The sequence below is a fragment of the Rhinolophus hipposideros genome, assembly GCF_964194185.1.
Source record: "Rhinolophus hipposideros genome assembly, chromosome: 19".
In the NCBI taxonomy this organism is placed as follows: domain Eukaryota; kingdom Metazoa; phylum Chordata; class Mammalia; order Chiroptera; family Rhinolophidae; genus Rhinolophus; species Rhinolophus hipposideros.
In genome coordinates this window covers 30,312,750-30,334,094 of record NC_138065.1, presented here as the reverse complement: position 1 = coordinate 30,334,094, position 21,345 = coordinate 30,312,750, and the positions used below count along the sequence as shown (strand labels likewise).

The 21,345-nt window shown below is 41.2% G+C and overlaps 1 protein-coding gene across 25 annotated transcripts in view; it reads right to left on the bottom strand.

The window, feature by feature from the left end:
• The window catches only part of NFASC (neurofascin), a gene marked incomplete at its 3' end in the record, with an annotated part of 189,908 nt that overhangs the window by 120,073 nt on the left and 48,490 nt on the right, over positions 1 to 21,345 (bottom strand). For 20 of the 25 annotated variants that reach the window (XR_013991716.1, XM_081025939.1, XM_081025960.1 and 17 more), the window contains exon 2: positions 6,124 to 6,256. The exons of 4 other annotated variants lie outside the window; for them this stretch is intronic. Coding sequence is in view for 18 of the 21 variants with exons in the window: in XM_081025939.1 (XP_080882065.1) it covers positions 6,124 to 6,256 (133 nt within the window). Of the gene's footprint in view, positions 1 to 6,123; positions 6,257 to 19,127; positions 19,149 to 21,345 lie in introns of those variants that run through there. One more of the 25 variants, XM_081025959.1, reaches the window with a different exon arrangement.

The window sequence follows — 21,345 nt, the reverse complement described above, 5'->3', positions numbered from 1 at the left end:
TAAAAGCATTTCTCTACAGAGACACGTGTACGCCAATGTTCATTGCAGCTTTGTTTACGGTGGCCAAGACATGGAAACAACCAAAATGTCCTTCGATAGATGAATGGATAAAGAAGTTGTGGTACATATACACAATGGAATACTATTCGGCGGTAAGGAAAGATGATATAGGAGCATTTGTGACAACATGGATGGATCTTGAGAGTATAATGCTAAGTGAAATAAGTCAGATAGAAAAAGCAGAGAACCCTATGATTTCACTGATATGTGGTATATAAACCAAAAAGAACAAGACAAACAAATGAGAAAGAAAAACTCATAGACACAGACAATAATTTAGTGGTTACCAGAGGGTAAGGGGGTGGGGGGTGGGTGATGAGGGTAAGGGGGATCAAATATATGGTGATGGAAGGAGAACTGACTCTGGGTGGTGAACACACAATGGGATTTATAGACGATGTAATACAGAATTGTACACCTGAAATCTATGTAAATTTACTAACAATTGTCACCCCAATAAATTTAATTAAAAAAAAGAAAGAAAGACAGGCTCTTCCTTCAGACAGAACACTCTTAGGAAAGACCACAAGCTGATGGACAGGAAGGGCCAAGCAGAGCACTCTACAAAGGCTGAGCAATAATCAGGGATGTGGGAGACACTGTGCTTTAGATGCTGCTTTAATTCCCACCTGGACCTCCATGACATCCTTCACAGAACAAGCTAACAAGTGAAAATGGGAATCTGATGTAGAAGTCATTGTTCAAGAGAGGTAAAATATCATACCTGGCCCAGTCACATCACACCTGTCCCAGGGAGAGAACACTCAAACCAAGATTCCCCCTACTTAGGACCCAAGGAGAGGAGCATGGGACACAGGCAACTGGAACCACTTATATTCCCTTTTCTGTCTCTCATAGATACAACCAAATAAATCTTTTTTTTTAATTGTGGTAAAACATACGTTACATAATATTTACATTCTAACCATTTTAAATGTACAGTTCTGTGGTATTAAGTATGTTCACATTGTTGTGCAGCCATCAGCACCATCCATTCAACGAACATTTTCATCTTCCCAAACGAAACTCCATACCATTAAACAATAAATCCCCACTCCTCACTCTTTTTAAGTACTTGTGATTATTAAATTTAGTCAAAATGTGGGCGGACTGTGGAATCAGCTAGTGAAATTTCCCCATTAAAATGTAAACTCCTTGACTCAACCACAAGGTTGCTGGTTCGACTCCTCGACTCCCGCAAGGGATGGTGGGATAAGCCCTCTGCAACTAAGCTTGAACACGGCACCTTGAGCTGAGCTGCCGCTGAGCTCCCGGATGGCTCAGTTGGTTGGAGCGTGTCCTCTCAACCACAAGGTTGCCGGTTCGACTCCCACAAGGGATGGTGGGCTGTGCCCCCTGCAACTAGCAACGGCAACTGGACCTGGAGCTGAGCTGTGCTCTCCACAACTAAGATTGAAAGGACAACAACTTGACTTGGAAAAGTCCTGGAAGTACACACTGTTCCCCAAATAAAGTCCTGTCCCCTTCCCCAGTAAAAAACTCTTAAAAAAAAAAAAAGTAAGCTCCTTGAAAGGCGGGGATTTTATTAGTTTACTGCTGTATCTCTGACATCTACAACAATGCCCAGGCCAAGAAAGGTGGTAAAAAAATATTTGTTGAATAAATGAATATATGTATACATGTAGCTATAATGAAAAGTGTTTCCTCCAATCAGGCTTCCCTTATTGCTTCAAACCTCCACAGCACTTAGTCTGAAATGCAATAGTTAATATGTATTGTTGCCACAATGTCTAGTCTTATTTCTCCCATTAGATCTGAGTTCTCTAAGCCTGAGGCCTGGTTTCGTATTTATCCTTTATTCCTCTCAGCACTATACAGTAGTGATCATGAATTAGTTGTTCCGACTACTTGGGCTCTTAAAATGTTGAGTGGATTCAACATTTACTTTGCCTAACGTTAATCTCTTATATTTTAATTAACTTTTTGTTTTCATATATGATCTCTGATCCCCAATATTATCAACACCACAACCATGTGAGGAGGAAAGGGAAGGGTATTTATCCACCACCTCTTCAAAAAGCAACACTGTAAGAGTGATGTAAGCATTATGGCAGAGTAAGAGTCCCCTTCATGTCTCCCTTTAAATCTGCAACTAGTCAGACATCTATAATCACCCAACAAAGGTTCCTCTGCTCAAAACACTAGAATGCCTCAGACATCCACACATCAGCACATCTGAAGGTGGGCATACGGGAACACGTAGGGGAAGCAGAACCAGGGGAAGGACAGGAGTGGTACCGATAGATGCACTTTCCTGGCCACTGTGGCTGAGCTTGCAGTCCCAACTAATGCAGCAGAAGACGAGAAGTTGGGTTGCAGTCCCCACGCTACAGCCCAGTGGAGGGTAATATGAACAGAAGCATCGTCGGCACCTGAGACTCTTGCTCCCTCCCCCACCTGCTTGCAGCAGAGCCTGGTAGCAGCAGCAGAGGCATGTCTATGGCCTCCTGGCTACAGCACAGTGGCACCAGTGGCCATAGGGAGCAAAGGAGCAGGTCAGAGGGCTTGTGAACCCAGCTCTCTTCCACCTCACCTGCCACATCCCCCCACCAAGGTGGTGATGACCTGAGACTGAAGCAACCAAGACATAGCAAGGACATTCACCACCCTGATCACCGAGGCATTGATTCTCATGATGCCCCCATTCCAGAGGTACAAGTAGAGCAGGTAAGAGAAAACAAAAACTTGTGCTGTAGCACCATCTTCTGGAAAACAAAAGAAAGATCTCTAATTATGAACCTGCTGAATTGTTAAAATTAAAACAGTACCTAAAGAAGTATTCATTACATCAAATGCACTGGCAGAGGAACAATCCATCAAGCACCATGAACAAAGATAACATGATAACACAGAAAGAAAATAAAAATTTTCTAGCAACCAAACTTAAAGTCATGGAAGATTGTGATTTAAATGATAGAGAATTCTAAATAGCCGTCATGAAGAAACTAAATGAAATACAAGAAAACTCAAAAAGACAGTTCAATGAGCTCAGGAATAAAATTAATGAACAGAAGAAGTACTTTGCCAAAGAGATTGAAACTATAAAAAAAAATCAAACAAATTCTGGAGCTGAAGAACTCAATAAATGAAATAAAGAATGCATTAGAAGGCACTGGAAATAGAGGAGACCATTGCTAAGAGAAAATTAGCAATCTTGAAGATAGAAATCTAAAAATGACTCATGTGGAAGAAGAGAGAGAACTAAGATTTTTTTTAAAAAAAACGAAATAATTCTACAAGAACTATCTGACTTCACTAGAAAGGGCAACATAAGGATAATGGGGATCCCAGAAGGAGAGGAGAGGAAGGGAACAGAGAGGCTATTTAAAAAATATATTTGACAAGAACTTTTCAACAGAAGGAACTAGACATTCAGGTAAAAGAAGCTAACAGAACACCTAATTATCTCAATGCAAAAAGACCTTCTCTAAGATACATTATATTCAAACTATCAAAAGTTCATAATGACAAAGAATTCTCAAGGTAGCAAGGAAAAAAGACACTAACCTATAAAGGAAACCTCATCAGGTTATCATCAGAGTTCTTACCAGATTTCTACATGCAAAGAGAGAGTGGAATTCAAAATATTTTAAGATATAAGCCACCAGCCAAGAATAATATACCCAACAAAGTTATCCTTTAGACATGAAGGAGAAACAAAGGCATTCCAAGACGAACAAAAGCTAAGGAAATTTTCTACCACAAGGCCTGCATTACAAGAAATGTTGAAAGGACCTCTTTTACCTGAAACAAAAATATAAAAAATATTGAGTAAGGTGACAGAACTAGAAAACTGCAACTCTACATCAGAACAAGGTATTAAACACTTAATTATAACATTAAGATTAAAGGAATAAAAACATTAAAAATAACTATAGCTACTGCAATTTGGTAATGAACACACAACATAAAAAGGGGTAATTTATTACAAAAACGTAAAAGGGGAGGAAGAAAAGCATGGAACTTGTAAAGATAAATGAAGATAAGATGCTATCAGGAGAAAAAAACTATTTTATCTGAGACATTTTACACAAACCTCATGGTAATAACCACAAAACAAATATCCAGAGCTGAGACACAAAACATAGAGGAAAAAAAAAAGAAATGGGAAAAAAAAACACCAAACTAAAATAGCAGACAGAAGCACAAGGCAAAAGAAACAATGGATACACAGAGCAATCAGAAAACAAAAAATAAATTGGCTGTAATAAGTCCTTACATATCAATAATCACCCTAAATGTAAATGGACTGAACTTGCCAATTAAAAGGCACAGGGTAGCTATCTGGATTTAAAAAAACAATACCTAACTATATGTTGCCTGAAGGAGACTCATCTCAGCTCCAAAGAGGAACACAGGATCAAAGTAAAGGAGTGGAAGATGCTATTCCAAGAAAATGGAATCCAGAAAAATGTGGATATAGTCATACCTATATCAGACAAAATTGATTTCAAGACAAAAAAAGGTAACAATAGATAATTATGGATATTTTAAAACAATAAAGGGGACAATCCATCAAGAAGATGTAACATTTAATATATGCATTGAATCTAGGAGCACCAAAATATATAAAGCAATTATGAGCAGACCTAAAGGGAGAAACAGACAGCAACACAATAATAGCAGGAGACTTTAACACCTCACTTACACCAATGGACAGAGCATCCAGACAAAAAAGGTTAACAAAGAAACATCGGCTTTAAATGACATATTAGACCAGACGGAACATATTACATATATATATGTATGTATATATCTCCATCCCAAAGGGACAGATTACACATTCTTCTCAAGCACACATGGAACATTCTCAAGGATAAAGCATATGTTGGGATACAAAACGAGTCTCAATAAACTTAAGAAGACTGAAATTATAACCAGCATCTTTTCTAACATTATGAAATTAAAAATCAGCTACAAGAAAAAAGCTGGAAAAAAATCACAAATATGTGGAGATTAAACAACATGTTACTGAACAAAAAATAAGTAGAGATAAATGAAAATGAACATATGAAATACCAAAATCTTTGGGATGCAGCAAAAGCAGTACTAAGAGGGAAGTTTATAGCAATACAGGCCTCTCTTAAGAAACAAGAAAAATCTCAAACAATTTAACACTAAGTGTTAAAGAACAAATGAAAAATAAGAACAAATGAAACCCAAATTCAGAAAAAAGAAAATAACAAAAATCAGAGTGGAAATAAATGAAATAGAGAATAAAAAGACAATAGGAAAAAAATTAATGAAACAAAGAGCTGGTTCTTTGGAAAGAAAAACAAAATTGATAAACCTTTAGCTAGACTCACTAAGTAAAAAACAGAAAATACTCACTAAGTAAAAAACAGAAAATCAGAATGAAAGAGGAGAAGTTATAATGGATACTACAGAAATACAAAAGATTATAAAAGAATACTATGAAAGGCTATATGCCACCAAATTGGACAACCTAGAAGAAATGGACAAATTCTTAGAAGCATACAACCTTCCTAGACTGAATCATGAAGAATTAGGAAAACTAAGTATACCTATCACTAGTAAGGAAACTAAATCAGTAATCAAAAAACCTCCTCAAAAAACCCAAAAGTCCAGGACCAGATGGCTTCACTAGTGAATTCTGCCAAACAGTCCAAAATTTTAATACTTATCCTCCTCAAACTCTTCCAAAAAATTGAAAAAGAGGGAATGCTTTCGAACTTATTTCATGAAGCCACCATTATTCTGATACCAAAACCAGGCAAGGAATTCACCCAAAAACAAAATTTTAAGCCAATATCTCTGAACATAAATGCAAAAATCCTCAACAAAATACTAGCAAATTGAATACAACAATACATTAAAAGGACCACATACATGATGAAGTAGCATTCTTTCCAGAGATGCAAGGATGGTTTAACATATGCAAATCAATCAACATGATACACCACATTAATAAAATAAAAGATGAAAATCATAGGATCATCTCAATAGATTCAGAAAAAGCATCTGACAAAATATCCATTTATGATAAAAAAAATTCAATAAAATGGGTATAGAAAAAAGTACCTCAGTGAAAAACTGAAAGCTTCTCCTCTCAGATCAGGAACAAGACAAGGATGCCCTCTCTCACCACTTTCATTCCACACAGCACTGGAAGTCTTAGCCAGAGCAATTAGGCCAGAAAAAGAAACAAAAGGCACTGAAATTGAAAGGAAGAAGTAAAACTGTCACTATTTGTAGATAACATAATTTAACGTATAAAAAAACCCTAAAGATTCCACCAAAAATGCTATAGGAAAGAATAAATGATTACAGTAAAGTTGCAGAATACAGAATCAACATAAAAAATTGTTGCATTTCTATATACTAATAACAAACTATCAGCAAGAGAAATAAATTAAAAAATCCCATTTACAATTTCAACAACAACAAAAAATAACTAAGAATAAATTAAGAAGGTGAAAGACTGACTTGTACACTGAAAACTACAAGACATTGCTGAAAGAAATTGAAGACATAAAGAAACAGAAAGATATTTTGTGTTCATGGATTGGAAGAAGTAACATTGTTAAAATGTCCACATTATCTAAAGCAATCTACAGATTCAATGTAATCCCTATCAAAATCCCAATGGCATTTTTCTTTTTTTTCTTTTATTTTTTCTTTTTCCAATGGCATTTTTGACAGAAATAAAACAAAAATTCCTGAAATCTGTGTGGAACCACAAAAGACCCCGAACAGCCAAAGCAATCCTAAGAAAATAGAGCAAAGGCAGAGGTATCATATGCCCCGATTTCAAACTATACTACAAAGCTACAATAGTCAAAATAGTATGGTATTGGTAGAAAAACAGACACACAGACTGGTGGAACAGAATTGAGAGCCCAGAAACAAACCCACACATTTATGGGCAACTAATTTATGACAAAGTAGCCAAAAATATTCAATGGGAAAAGGAGTCTCTTCAATAAGTGATGTTGGGAAAACTGAACAGCCATCTGCAAAGAAAATGAAGCTAGAATACTATCTTACACAATACACAAAAATAAACTCAAAGATTTAGATTTAAGACTGGAAACAATAAAATACATAGAAGAAAATATAGGCACTAAGCTTCTAGACATTGGTATCAGTGAATTTGACTCCAAAGGCAAGAGAAACAAAAGCAAAAATAAACAAATGGGACTATATTAAACTAAAAAGGTTTTGCACAGCAAAGGAAACTATCATCAACAACAAAAAAGGCAACCAATCAAATGGGAGAAGATATTTGCAAATAATACTTCTGATAAGGGATTAATACCCAAAATATATTAGGTTGGTGCAAAAGTAATTGCAGTTTAAAAGGTTAAAAATAATTACAAAAAGCACAATTAATTTTGCACCAACCTAATATTAAAAAAACTCATACAACAACCAAACAACAATTTGATTGAAAAATGGGCAGAGGATCTGGATAGACATTTTTCCCAAGGAAGACCAACGGATGGCTAACAGGCATGTGAAAAGAGGCTAAATATCACTAATCATTAGGAAAACGCAAATCAAAATCATAATGAGATACCACCTCACACCTGTTAGAATGGCTATTATCAAAAAGACAAGAAACAACAAGTGTTGATGAGGATGTGGAGAAAAAGGAACCCTTGTACACTGTTGGAGGGAGCGAAAATTGGTGCAGTCACTATGGAAAACAATATGGACATTCCTCAAAAAATTAAGTACAGAACTCCCACATGATCCACAATTACTGCTCTGGATATTTATCTGAAGAATATGAAAACACTAATTTGAAAAGGTATATGTATCCCGATATTCATTGCAGCATTATTTACAACAGCCAAGATGGAGAAGCAACCTAGGTGGCCATAGAGGGATGAATGGATAAAGATGTATGTGTAATGGAATATGACTCAGCCATTAAAAAATGAAATATTGCTCAACAACGTGAATGGATCTTTAGGGTATCATTTTAAGTGAAGTAAGTTAGATAACAAAGGACAAAAACCTTTGATTTCACTCATAAGTAGGATATAAAACAAAAAAAAAATGAACAAAACAAAAACAAACTCATAGATACAGAACACAGAATGGTGGTTACCAGAGGGGAAGGGGCTGAGGGGAGGATAAATTGGGCAAAAAGAGTAAAAAATATGGTGATGGGTGGAAACTAGACTTTTGGGTGGTGAGCACACAATAGAGTATACAGAGATATTAAATTATGATGTTGTACACCTGAAATTTGTATAATGTTATTAACCAATGTTATCTCAATTTAAAAAATAACTGGTTATTAAATGTTTTAAAATTTTCAAAACTTTTCAACATATTCACTACAATTGATCTTTATAACCACCAGTGTGGTAGGTATTATCATCATTCCCATCTTACAGGTAAGAAAACTGAAGCTCAAATGATTTTTAAAAGTCCTCTATCTGAGGAAAAACAGAATCTCCTTATCCAAGGTTATGAAGCTAGTAGTAGTCAGCCAAAAATTGAACCTGGGTCTCATGATTTCAGATCACATGGTCTACCTATACACCATGCTTCCTCAGTTTAATTCTAATGGAAACATGTGGTCTTGGTAGCAGAGTAAAGGAATTTGCTCAAAGTGACAAGTAAGTCATTTGTGGGACAAAAACAGGAACTGTTTGCAAGCTGATGTCCCTTTCAGTAGACCTCAAGTTCTTTCTTGCATGACATCAGCAGTCTCCAGGGGAGGAGTTGGGGAGGAAGGTCAGGCAGACAGAAGGATCCCATCTTTGCTAAGGCTAGGTAAGTATACCGTGCACTAGACAGTGCTCTAGAACATGCGCTGGAAGGCACATCTGTTCTCCGGAGGCAGAAACTGGCCAATGTGTCACCTCCCACTGGTGCCACCATCCTTGGCTGTGAAGCAGTGTGAGCTGTGGGCAAAGTTGGGGTTTGGATGAGGGGAAAGGAGAAGAGGTGGCCTGAGTGGTGCTGAGCTACCTGTCTTAGCCTCAGGAGCTTCTCCTTTCAGGGCTGTAAGTAGCAACCTAAAATCAACCCTGGGGAGAGAAAACCCACTTAATTAAGAGGAGCACCATCTGGGATATCACTACCTTCACTGGCTTCTAATTTTGCAGATGTGATTAGCACTTGTTGCTTTTGCAGCTGGCCAAGAAAAGGCAAGAAGAAGCAAACTGTCATATTCCAAAGTCCTTTGGTGACAGTGTGGAGTCAGGAGTGCTGGGAATTTTTTTAGCTTTGGTAACTTTGATCATTGTGCTCTTCTTTATTTGCCTAAGACTGTGCCTCTGTCTCTCCCTGGAGCATGTCTGTTTCTCCTCTTCCGTCTGGACTTCACGAAGACAGGAGCTGCTCCTCACGAATCAGACTTGGGGCTGTCTGATGGCAAGGGTTATGCATCTCCCATTTGACTGGAAGCTCCCCCAAAGTTAAAGGTCATACCTCCCAATAGATTTAGAATCCCGAACCCTAGGGTTCCCATCTCTTTTAACGTCCCCCAGCACCAAGGACAGGGTCTGCTTTCAACCCTCCCTGCAATGGCTGAGGGGAGGCCATTCTGAGGCCAATTTGACCTCAGAAATCAGTGAACCATACAGGACCAAGTGAGTTTCTTGGGAGGAAACTGGGCCCCTTAGCTCATCCTCTGAGTTGGAATCAATGTCCAAATCTCACTAAGATGTGGAGCTCACAGGCTGCACTTGGTCTCTACACCCTCCCAGCCTCTCCTTCCTGCCTTCTGGCCCATGAACACTGCTGCCCATACCTGAGAAGACAGAAAGGTAGGGAACTAGGACTCACTCAGCCTAGCAGCACAAGGAAAGGAAATAACACTAGTTTAATCACAGAGTGCTTATTGTCACAATTAATCGTTTCATGCTTCCCCTTACAGTTTAATAACAGGGAAAAGAAAAAAGTTCTTCCTGAGAAACAAGTCTATTTCATTTTTTTCAGAACAAGAGTTATCTATATAACTTAGAGGGTCTCCTTTTATACCATATCTCCTAAGAAACTTGGTGGGGGGGGGAATCTGTGCTCAGATGGAATTTATATCTCCTCTTGATTCATGCATTTTATTGTTTTATTCCAAATTTAATCGTCTTGTTTTATTTGAGCCATTATAAAATTCTTCAAATCCTATTACACAGAGATGCATTAATATTATATTATATTTCTGTCTTCTTAATGTCCCAAGAGAACAAATTATGTAGTGGTTCAGAAAGTGGGCTCTGGAATGAGAGACCTGGATATAAATCCCAGTGCTTATTAATCAGTGAGTGACCAGTTATGTGGTTTAACTGAGCTTTGGTTTCCTCACCTATCAATTGGGGACAGTACTTCAGTCCATCCTCACTGGATCTAAATGTGTCACCCTGGGTTACAAGGCCTTCCCCCCAGCTGGCCCCTGCCTCCCCTCTGCTCTGCGGTCATACTGGGCTCACAGGCCCACAAGCTGCTCCCACTCCTGAAACGCGCTCCACTTCTCCCTCACCTGTCATCTCCTTTCCCGCTTGGTCCTCATCACATCTGATTAACAGTCACTGTCTTAGTTAAGAGGGGACTTCCTTCATCCTGTAGTTCAGACCAAGCGAAATCCCAAACTTCAATATGTGTAGAAATAAATCACCCAGTGAACTTGCTAAAACGCAGCACATGTGGGTGGAGCCCTACCTTTGTTATTTCTAACAAGCTCCATGTGATTTGATGCTGCTGGGAGGCACACCATTGAGCATGGCACGGTATCCTTTCACACCTGTAATTACTTCTCTAATGGCATTTGTCTTTCCTGCTAGACTAAGCTCCCTAGCACTGTGCCTACACGAGAAGCACTCAAGAAATATTTGATAATTAAACTGAGCAATATCTATAATGTCTCTAGCCTGGTTTCTTGGTCAGAGTAAAAGGAATTAAATAAATGGTGTCAGCCATTATTATTAAGAATATTATTACATGCTGACTATAGTTTCTTGGAGCAAGAACCAAGAAGTAAATGCTTTTCCACCCCAAATAGTTTCTGGAATGGTTCTAGACATAAAATCAAGGCTGAAACATGTTTGCTGAATGGATGCCTGAAGAACAAATGAATGAGAGACCCTGGTCCATTTATGAACATTCACCATACATAGAATGGCACCATTACCAGCCTTTCAAATGAATCCAAACCCTCCCTTCTCCCAATTCCTACTTGTGATTAGAAGCACAGAGTTTAAACACAAACAACAGAGACCAAAGAGTTACTGAGAAATCCTCAAAGCAAACAAACAAGTGACAGCCTAGGAAGGAGGGTATTGTTATAAAAACTATTTCCTTAGTCCTCAAAGAACTGGAACAAAGCAGGATTGTGCTGGCTGCCTCCCCTGCAAGAATTCATTCTAGGCCTGTCTAAATGCCAGTTTGCATGCTATTTAGAATACAATTATTAAAACCCAACCAACAGTGGCAGCCATAGGCGGGGCTGCAATGCTCTCCCTCCCACTAATGTCGCAGCGATTTCAGGCAACTGACCTCAGTTCTCTGCATTCAACTTTTCTGATTACCCCACTCTGTCTCCCTGCCTCCATTTCATTCCTTTTGGCCCACTCCATGTTCTCTCCTTCTGACCAGAGAGTGGGCAGAGCTGTGTGCAGTTCAGAAGCTTCTAAATAAAATAATCTCAAGGAAACCAGTGATTGGGCCATTTCCAAGTGACCTATCCCCTTTTTTTTCCAGGTGACCAATTTCCTTTATTGTCAAGCTCCTACAGAATAGGGAGGAAATTAGAAACCTGGAGAAGGCTCTTGAAGACTCTGTACCCCCAAGTAGGTGATTATGAGATCAGAGGAGTCACTTAAATAAAGGGGGTTGAAAATACCAACCCTCAAATTCAAAGGTGGGGGTTTAAGTATTTAAAAAATGAGGAAGTCTGTGAGTGCTGGTTTGAAGATATAGCAATGAAGAAAATGTAAGGCAATAGCATTAAAATCAAACCACCAGATATTTACTGAGAAAGATACTATGGGGTAAACAAATAAATATGTCCTTTTGTCACGCAGGGACACTGGTCCCGCTCCCCACATAAGAACGCAGGATATGGTAAGGCCAAAAAGGAACACCCACGGAGCCATAGATAGGATAGTCATACCTCTATATTCTCACTGGTGGCTGGCATGGGGCTACAAAAGCTAACATCCGCCAGTGCCCAACAAGGGGTCTTCCTGCACCCCCGTCTCGCTGGTGGCCGGGTGAGACATTCGAAGTAGGAGCTGCACCATGCGCAATCTGCCGTCCGCTTCTCTGCCTGCCTGCCTGCCTGCCAGCCTGCCAGCCTGCCAGCCAGCCAGCCATCCTGCCATCCTGCCATCCTGCCAGCCAGCCAGCCAGTCAGCCAGCCAATCAACCAACCAATCAACCAACCAACGTAGCCACAGTAGTTAAATCAGTTCCTAATGGCTAACTGGTTACAGCTGATGGCCAACTAGTCACAGCTGACGGCCATCTACTACCCGAGCCAGCACCTTTCCATGTGAGGCTGAGAGCCTGGAAACTGCTCTCTGGGGCTCTGTCCCCACAATTTTATACCCTTTTCAATCTTGTAAGGGGGGATACGATAAATAGGAAGTACGTGGTAAGTAAAACCATGGCAATGAAGTAATGCTTCAAGGCTACAATAGCATAGATATTACCAGGAAGTAAATATCTAAAAACCAAATTAATAGTTCAGGTATTCCAGTTTATAGGCAAGCACTTCTGGAGGTAACATCTTAAATCCGCTTTTGTAACTGAAATCCTGTCTTAGTCACTCCAGCCACAGTGTCATCAGCAAAAATCATTGAGCAAATGAATAAAGGCAGTGAGAATGGATGCACTAGGAGGCAGGACCCAGAGAGCAGAACTGGCTGACACAAAGGCAGCTGGCAGACATGTTCAGAGCCCCGAGGTACCACAGCAAAGTGCATCCGTTCAGAAAAGGAAGAGACTGTGGGGGGCCTATGGAAGCAGCGAGGGTTGGCAGAAGGTGGGCTGTTGGTAAGGTGTTCCAAGTTCAGATCTTGGAAGCTTGAGGAAGGGCTAGAAATTAAGTCAGGATGAAAAGGCATAGGCCATTCGATACTGCATTGTGTTTTGAGCAACAATTCAAGGCTTAAGGGCATGAAGGATGCTAATTGGAATGAAGAGGAAAGTTCATGTAGATTAAAATCGAGAGGAGTAGTGTGGGGACAAAGCCCCAGAAAGTAGTTTCCAGGCTCTTGGCCTCACATAGAAAGTTGCTGGCTCAGGAAGTAAATGGCCATCAACTGTGATTGGATGGCCATCAGCTGTGGCTAGTTGGCCGTCAGCTGTAACCAGTGAGCCATTGGCTACTAGTATAACTGCCATGGCTTCGCTAATGAAAAATGGGAGCTGGCAAGAGCGGACTGCAGAGAGGCAGATGCCGCCGGCGAGAATATAGTGGTATGATTCCCCCATCTATGGCTCTGTGGGTGTTCCTTTTTGGCCTCATCATATCCTGTGTTCTTATGTGGGGAGCGGGAGCTGAGACCCTGCAGGCTGCCCCGCACGACAAGCGGCTAAAGTTTTTCTGTTTTGTTTTGTTTTTAAATTATTGTGGGACAGAACCCCAGAAAGCAGTTTCCAGGCTCGCCCTCACATGGAAAGGTGCTGGGTCAGGTAGTAAATGTCCATCAACTGTGATCGGATGCCCATCAGCTGTGGCTTATTTGTTGTCAGCTGTAACCAGTGAGCCATTGGCCACTAATATAACTGATGTGGCTACGCTAGCAGAAGAAAAATTGGGGGCTAGCAAGAGCGGATTGCAGAGAGGCGGATGCCACCGGTGAGAATATAGTGATATGACTCCCCTACTTATGGCTCCATGGGTGTTCCTTTTTGGCCTCATCATATCCTGTTCTTATGTGGAGAGCGGGAGCTGAGACCCCACGTGACAATTATGCAAGTAACACAGAATACTTTCTTGCAGTACAAGACTCAAGTAATACACATGTTGTTAACAAAGCCCTCAGCACCCTCTCTAAGTCCCCTCAACAGCGGAAACACTGTTACTGGATAGGAAGATATCCTTCTGTCAGGCTAGAGACTTCACGTATCAGGCCATGGGGACTCACTGGAACTTTCTGAGCCACGCACTGTATCCATATAGGGAACAGTCAGCAGAGATGAGCAGCTGAGTCCTGAAGAATGGAATAATGCAAGGCACAGGTGGAAGAGAGTGAATGGGGTAGGAAGAAAAAGAAAGTGAGCAAACAAGCTTGTAGGTGACATTGAAATTGACTGATGGAAACCGAGACCGAGGGAGATTAATCAAAAGCAGAAAGGAGAATAGGTGGTAAATATTTTAATGGCAGGAACTGAAGGGGAGACCTGGAGTACGGAAGACAAGGTCCATCATAAACAGAACAAGAATGATGGGAATACAGGATTAGCAAAGTCAGGGTGAGCTGCACCCACCAAGATGGTGAGGGAACTGGCCACAACATTGTTTCATAACTGAGCAGAACCCAGGGGGTTGGTTCAGTCTCCAAGCAGGGTAGATATCCAAGGGTAACAGAGGCCAACAGGAAGTGACAGGCAGAAGATCAATGCAGTATTTTTAAAATCTGACCGGTTACCTGCCTCAGTGGTGAAGTAATTGTTCTTGAAACATATAAGCACTCAATAAATGTTGAATCGAATGTTTTCCAACCTTACTTCTATTTCCTATTTATCGTATCCCCCCTAATAAGATCGTAAAAGGCATAAAGGACAAATGTTACAAGGACCAAAAAATATGGGTATGGAAGACAGCATTGGTTTCCTACCCAATAGTCATTCCCTCCTTCTTCCCTAGTTTATGAGACCTTTGTTTGTTTGTTTGTTTCGGTGGTACCATGCTCAGGGAAGGTGGCTCTTTCTCCAGCTCCAAGGGATGAGCGAGCTATGATTTGGTTAAGCCAGCATGGTAACACCATTCCCCTTTGCTAGTGGTTGGTTTAAGGATGGACATATGGCCAAGTTGGCCAATTAGACATAAGAGGAAGTCAGCTGGGAAAACTTCTGATAAAGATTATTTTCTCTGTCAAAGATACGGGCCTGACTAGTATTCCTACAAAGAACTTGGCTATATTTTAGACCATGATGCTTGGAATTATGGCTGCTATCTCATAACCATGAGATGATAAACCTACAGACTAAGAGTTGACAAACCAAAGATAACAAAGTGGAAAGACAAAAAAAGCCTGGGTCCTTTGTAACTGAAGTCCTCCACAAACCTAAACCCACCTACCTTCAGACTGCTTATTATGAGAGGTGATTAAATGTTATTTGAAGCCTCCATTATCTGAGCATTCTGTGCAGTCACCTGAAGGCAGGTGAATGGTAATTGGTGGGATAATTCACCAGCTTTTACTAAGACCCTGAAATGTTTAATGGGGTAACAAAGTTCTTGCTGCATAATGGACTTAGTGAATAAGAGGAGGGAAGAGGGAAGCAGCTGGACGGGGGTGGGAGAGAGCCTAGAACTGCTGGAGCGGCCCAGGAAACAGTAACTCAATTCAGCTCAAATCAGTGCAGTGCAACACAACACAACTTAATCTAACTTTACAAACATTAATTGTGTGTCTTCTACGAACAAAGTCCTTTGGGGAATAAAAGGATGAGCATCACAGGGCCCACTACGTCCTAGGAATCTTTCTGCTTCTCTTTAGCAATTACAGATTGGAACCTTGTTGCTAGATCATGTCTTGGTCTTCTTGAAAGATTCTGCTTCCTTTTCCTGCGCTTCAAACACAGCTACTTCCCAGGGTCTCACTCTCAGCAGTGTCTTCTTAGTCTCCACAATTCCCCTGGAGAATCTTATCTCCACCAATCGTTTCAACCACCTCCTACTGAACAATGACTCCCATATCTGTTTCCTGTGTTCTTCCTTCTCTCACACAATTAAATCCTATCTCCAGCTGTTTATGGACCATCTCCATTTGGATCTCCCATAGGTGCCTTAAAAAGAACACCAGATCCATGATCCTCTCTACCAAACCTTCTCCTCCTCCTCCTCCTCCTTCTAGTCACATTATCAGTGGATGACACCATCATCCAGCAGGCTCACCTAGCTACACTTGAGAACCAGACTCATCTCCCTCTCTGAGCCTCCCCATCCAATTCCTACCTCTTCTGGCTCCTACGTATCTACTTACTCTGTCCCTTACTATTCATGCATCCTGCTGTGCTTTAGTTCAAGTCTCAACTTGATCACTATAAAATCTGATAATTGTTTTCCTACTGCCGAACAGTAATTATCTTTGAGCTTCTTCCCGCAAGGTGTCTGGTATAGTTCTGCTTTGTTGTGGCCACAGAAACTGCAGCCTTCTTTAGGACCTTGAAGCATTTGGTCAAAAGGCTAGGTGCTTTAGCCTAGCCCACTGACTGTCAGTAATTATAGTCTCTCCTTTTCATTCTTGCTTCCAGATTGGTTTGGGGGTCCTACTTCCAGTCTTGTCCCATTTGTCAGATTAGGTGAGTGAACATCAAATGATTAGAGCAGAATGTCGAAGTGCAGGACTCTAACCTACTGCATCTGCTTCTGGTGCTTGGGATTGAGTATAAACTATCTGGCTGCTTGTGGCATGAAGGCATGAGATGTGATGGGGATAGGGGAGAATTTGGGGGTGTCTAGAAAGAAGAAAGCATCTAAGATGGACAATCAGATGGTCCACTGAGAAACCTGGGATTCCACCAAGTGTGAGTGAAGAGCATAAGCAGCGTAGCTAAGGCCTGGGTGGCAGGAGTCCTGGGTTCTAGTTCTTACCAAGTCACCTAACCCCTGAGCTTTTGTTTCCTTCTTTCACATACCAAGGGTGTGGCAAAACAAGACTCTGCATCCTAGCCCAGGCTCTCTGTCCTTAAATGATTCAAGATCCTTCTTCCACCAGAAGTGAAATGTATGGGCCAGAGGTGAAAGGTAGCACCATATATCTATTTCATCATTTATATGGTAAACTGTGAAGTCATGATTCCATTTATAATGTGACTATTTTATTTCATTCATATGGTCCAATAGAAACATAATAATGTAAGCCACATACGTAATTTTTAATTTTCTAATAGTCATATTAAAAAACTGAAAAGAAGCAAGTAAAATAGAAACAGGTGAAATTAATTTTAATATATTGTATTTAACCCAAATTCAAAATATTATTGTTTCAACATGTAACCAATACAAAAAATTATTAAATGACAGTTTCCATTAGACACAGTTACTAAATCTTCAAAATCCATTGTGTATTTTACATTTACCACACATCTCAAATCAGACCAGCCACATTTCAAGTGCTCAATAGCTACATGTGACTACTTGCTGCCATCTTGGACAACACAGCCGAGAGAGCAGCACATGTGAGGCCAACTCAGATCATCCAACCCCATCTGGGCCACCAAGTGACTACAGCCACATAAGGCTCCAGGCATGACACTCGAAAGAATGTCCCGGCCAAGTCCGGCTTAAATTATTAATCCACAGATTTATGTGAATAAATGATTTGGGTGTTGTTTTAAGCCCCTAAATTTTGGGTGGCTTGTTGTATAGTAATCAATAACTAACACGGTAGTAGACAGTGTTGCTACTTTTACTCAAGAACTGAAAGTCTTAAGAGTCCAAGGAAGGAAGGAGTTAACTATTCAAGAGGGTAAATGAAGGTGAATGTCACCTCGCAAATGCAATGTTCAGATGTGTAGTCAGTGTCAGAGAATTTACTTTTATTCAACATGTGTTAATTTTACCAACTCTGAGCTACCTTATATATTGCGTGCTACGGGGCTCCTTTATTTACTCAAATACAAAAAAATAGTATCACATGCCTGTACCAATACAGGGCACATCCTTGATGCCCAGTGTTAACGGAGGAGCCCACAAAATCTTTTTCCCTGAGCTGGGGTAGGTGCAGAGCTCCACAGAGGTCAGAACTGGAGACGATAATGGTTTCCTTGTAGATCGGGTTAATTTGACCAGAGGTTTGGCCACAACAGACTAAGTGGCAGCCAAACCTCTGCTGCTTACCTGGGCATGTATCCCCTTCATCTCTATCTCCCACAAAAACCCAGTAATGCTTCCTGGCCCCCACCCCATCCCAGCCCCATTCGAGGCCCCACACTTCAGCTGGTTTTAAAAGAAAATCTATCTTGCCTCCTGTTCACTGGGTGTACAGGTGTGTTGGCAAGTGCATCTGAGCCTCTGGCCTTTTCTTCCAGCTCCAGACACTGCTGTAGTGACCATCTCTGAGAATTACCCACTTCACACAAGCACCACCCCACAGTGCCTAGATCTATGCCTACTTACTGTATCTCTTGCTTCCAGTCCTGGGACTTCCAATTGACACTGAGGGGTGAGACAAAGCAGGCCTATCCATGTGCAACCCAGAATTCACTTAATGCTCAATGAGACAAGCCTTTGGCCAGTGGGAGAAGGTAGCCCTTCCTCTACTCACTGTCCTGATGAGCAGTGATTTTCTGCAGTCCTGAAAGGCTGAGCCATTGGTTGGGCTTGATACCAAGTGGTGGCCAGACCAGTAACATATCCTCACCTTGGCTCACTGTCTTTCCCTGCCTCTGGCCTCTTCCTCACTCTATTCTCTGGATTGCACTCTCTGATAGCCTTTGCCTTTGGCTCTGTTCTAGGGACTCCAGGCCAAGATGCCAAGTAATCTAGGATCCCATCAGGGAGAACTTTACATTCTATCCTCATATATGACTTCAGGCACCTTATGTGTAGCGGCTTCAATGTAGATTCAAATTTATTTGGCTCTCAGTTAATATCTTCTGTACCCATCCCACTATGTTTGCCTAAAGAAGGCCTGACCCTACTGCGCACAGACCACTGGGCAAGCACCAGAGGATGCATGCACTGCCACTCTAACACCCCCTTTGGAAAAGGGCCCTGCTTTCTACAGACACAGACACTGTTTTTCTTAAGTATCTTTACTTAGGCTTAAAATAGTTCGCTTCTCCCTGGTTCCTGCTTTTTTTTCCATGCCTAGTTTTGGAGCAGGAGCTTGAGTCTTACCCATCACCTTTATTACCTATAAAATGGTGAGGATGGTTGCCCTAAGGCGTACCTTGTACTGCTGCCTAGGTTCTCCAGGACCATAGTATGGTCTCAGGTACACTGGAGGCCCCGTGAAGGCACACACCAGGTCTCACACAGCTCTGGCCCCGGCCCGCTGCCAGTACAAGCACATGCTCAGCAAACACTACCTGGATGAATGGATGGAAGAAGGGATGAATGTTACCATGGCCTCCATTGCAGGGGTCTAAAAAGCTGCTAACTCTTCCCGCAGGTCTAACACCAACAAGTCAGCCACACTTGCTTGAGTGCTCTGCTGTATCCTGAGCAGATGAGGGAGGGCAGCTCTCAGACAGGGGAGCCCACCAAGACCTTGCTGGTCTCATTCGGTGACTCTGTTACAGCCTTCATGAAAGAAACATCCTCTGGTTTTTACACTCACAGCAGCAGGAAAGAGCAGCCAGCTGGTGGAGGGGAACTGCCCTTTTAAGCTGCAACATGATGCTGAGATAAGGTGGGATCTGGTTACAATTAGCAGCAGGCATTGATGTTAACGGATTCTACAAATTTGTACTCTGAAGACCTGATGACAGCTCCCAGCAGCCAAAAAGACATCATCAGTTACCACTCAGGACATTTACTTTCCCTGATTGTTCCTGGGGTCTGGGAACTCTTAGATGCCTCCATTCTAACCCGAGGGAAGGAAGCAAGGGTAATACACCTTGGAGGTGGATGTGTGGCCTACATCCTTCTGGGAAAATTGCCTGCAGGAAGAGAAACTCAAAGTCCTTGGATCTGACAAGACATTTATTACTGTATAGAGACATGTCGGTAAAAGTGAATTGTAAACCATAAAACTCTATACAGAAAGGCAGTTATCATCTGCTGACACAGAATAAACAGAAATGATGCTACTATGAGCCAATGGAGATTCTGTGGATTAACTACCATCTGCTTCACTTTTCCCCTCTGTTAACCTGGATAATGGACCGCTAGAACTAGACCAAAAGAGTAATTTCTGATGACATCAATAATGGGCATCTTATTGGTTTAAAGAAATAAATAAATACATACATACATACATACATACATAAATAAATAAATAAATAAATAAAGTAACTCAGCCACTCAGTTAACTGCCCCTGGAAAGAAGGCTGGAAAATGGCTATGGGCCTTTTAGGAGTTCTACACCTAGTTGTGATTGATTTAACCTCATTGACAGAAGGAATCTTTAAATCAACTAGGAAGTAAATGCTATATAGTATTAATTCCTTAAACTTAAAAATATCATAATTTTTGTTTTGAGGTATCACAATATCCTCTGGAGTCAGCTGAAGAGACACTAGATTTTTGTAAACTTTGGCTGGAACAGTGAATTGACAAATCTGGAGCCTGTTTTTTCTTCTCCTTCAGTTCCCAACACTCTGCTGATTTGGGGAGTTGCAGCCCTGGATCCCTCCAAATAAGAGTGGATCCCAAGGAAGACACATGCTCCAACCCTCAGGCTGGCACCTATTTAGAAGCAGAAGGCACTAGGATTCCCAATGGGCCCCTTTCATTCCAGGGCAGCACAAGATTCCCTGGAGGTGGTGTCGTCCCAGAGACCGTTGGGTAAAAACTATTCAGTAGTTGATTATTTCTTGTGAAATGCCCAGCCCTAGAGTGCCTGACAGCATTCTAGGCCCCTTGTAACACTCATTCATTACTTCCGTAAGTATTTCTAATCTCTACTACATGTGAGGTTTCCCCACCCCACCCCTGACATGCTGCCCCCCGCATTACAGTTGTACTCCACCTAGAGAATTGAAGGTGCAGAGCAATGGGTCGGACCCATTGGTTCCAGACTTCATTCTGCAATGCAGTGGGCCAGTTTGGGGGCTGGTGAGATTTGGTGGACAGGAATAGAAAGATAAATGCCTCCCAAGAAAAGAGGGAGACAACTATGAATGGAGACTGGTGAGAGCAAAGTCAGAGGAGAGCCAAGGAGTGGAAGAGAGAAAACCCAGGACACCATTTGCAGTCTCTGGTAGTAAACTGTGAATATATAACAGGGTCACTTTATCACACGGCCTCAGGGCAGCTGATTAACCTTCCAACCTTAGCACCAGATGGGTAGGAGCCAGGGACAGTTTGGGCTCTGTTTATCCGCTACAGACAGTTCCTGACTTGACTTAGGATGGTTTGACTTAAGATTTTTTGATTTTACAATGGTGGATCTACTCCAGGCCAAGTTATGATGTTTGGTAGGTTAGATGCATTAAATACATATT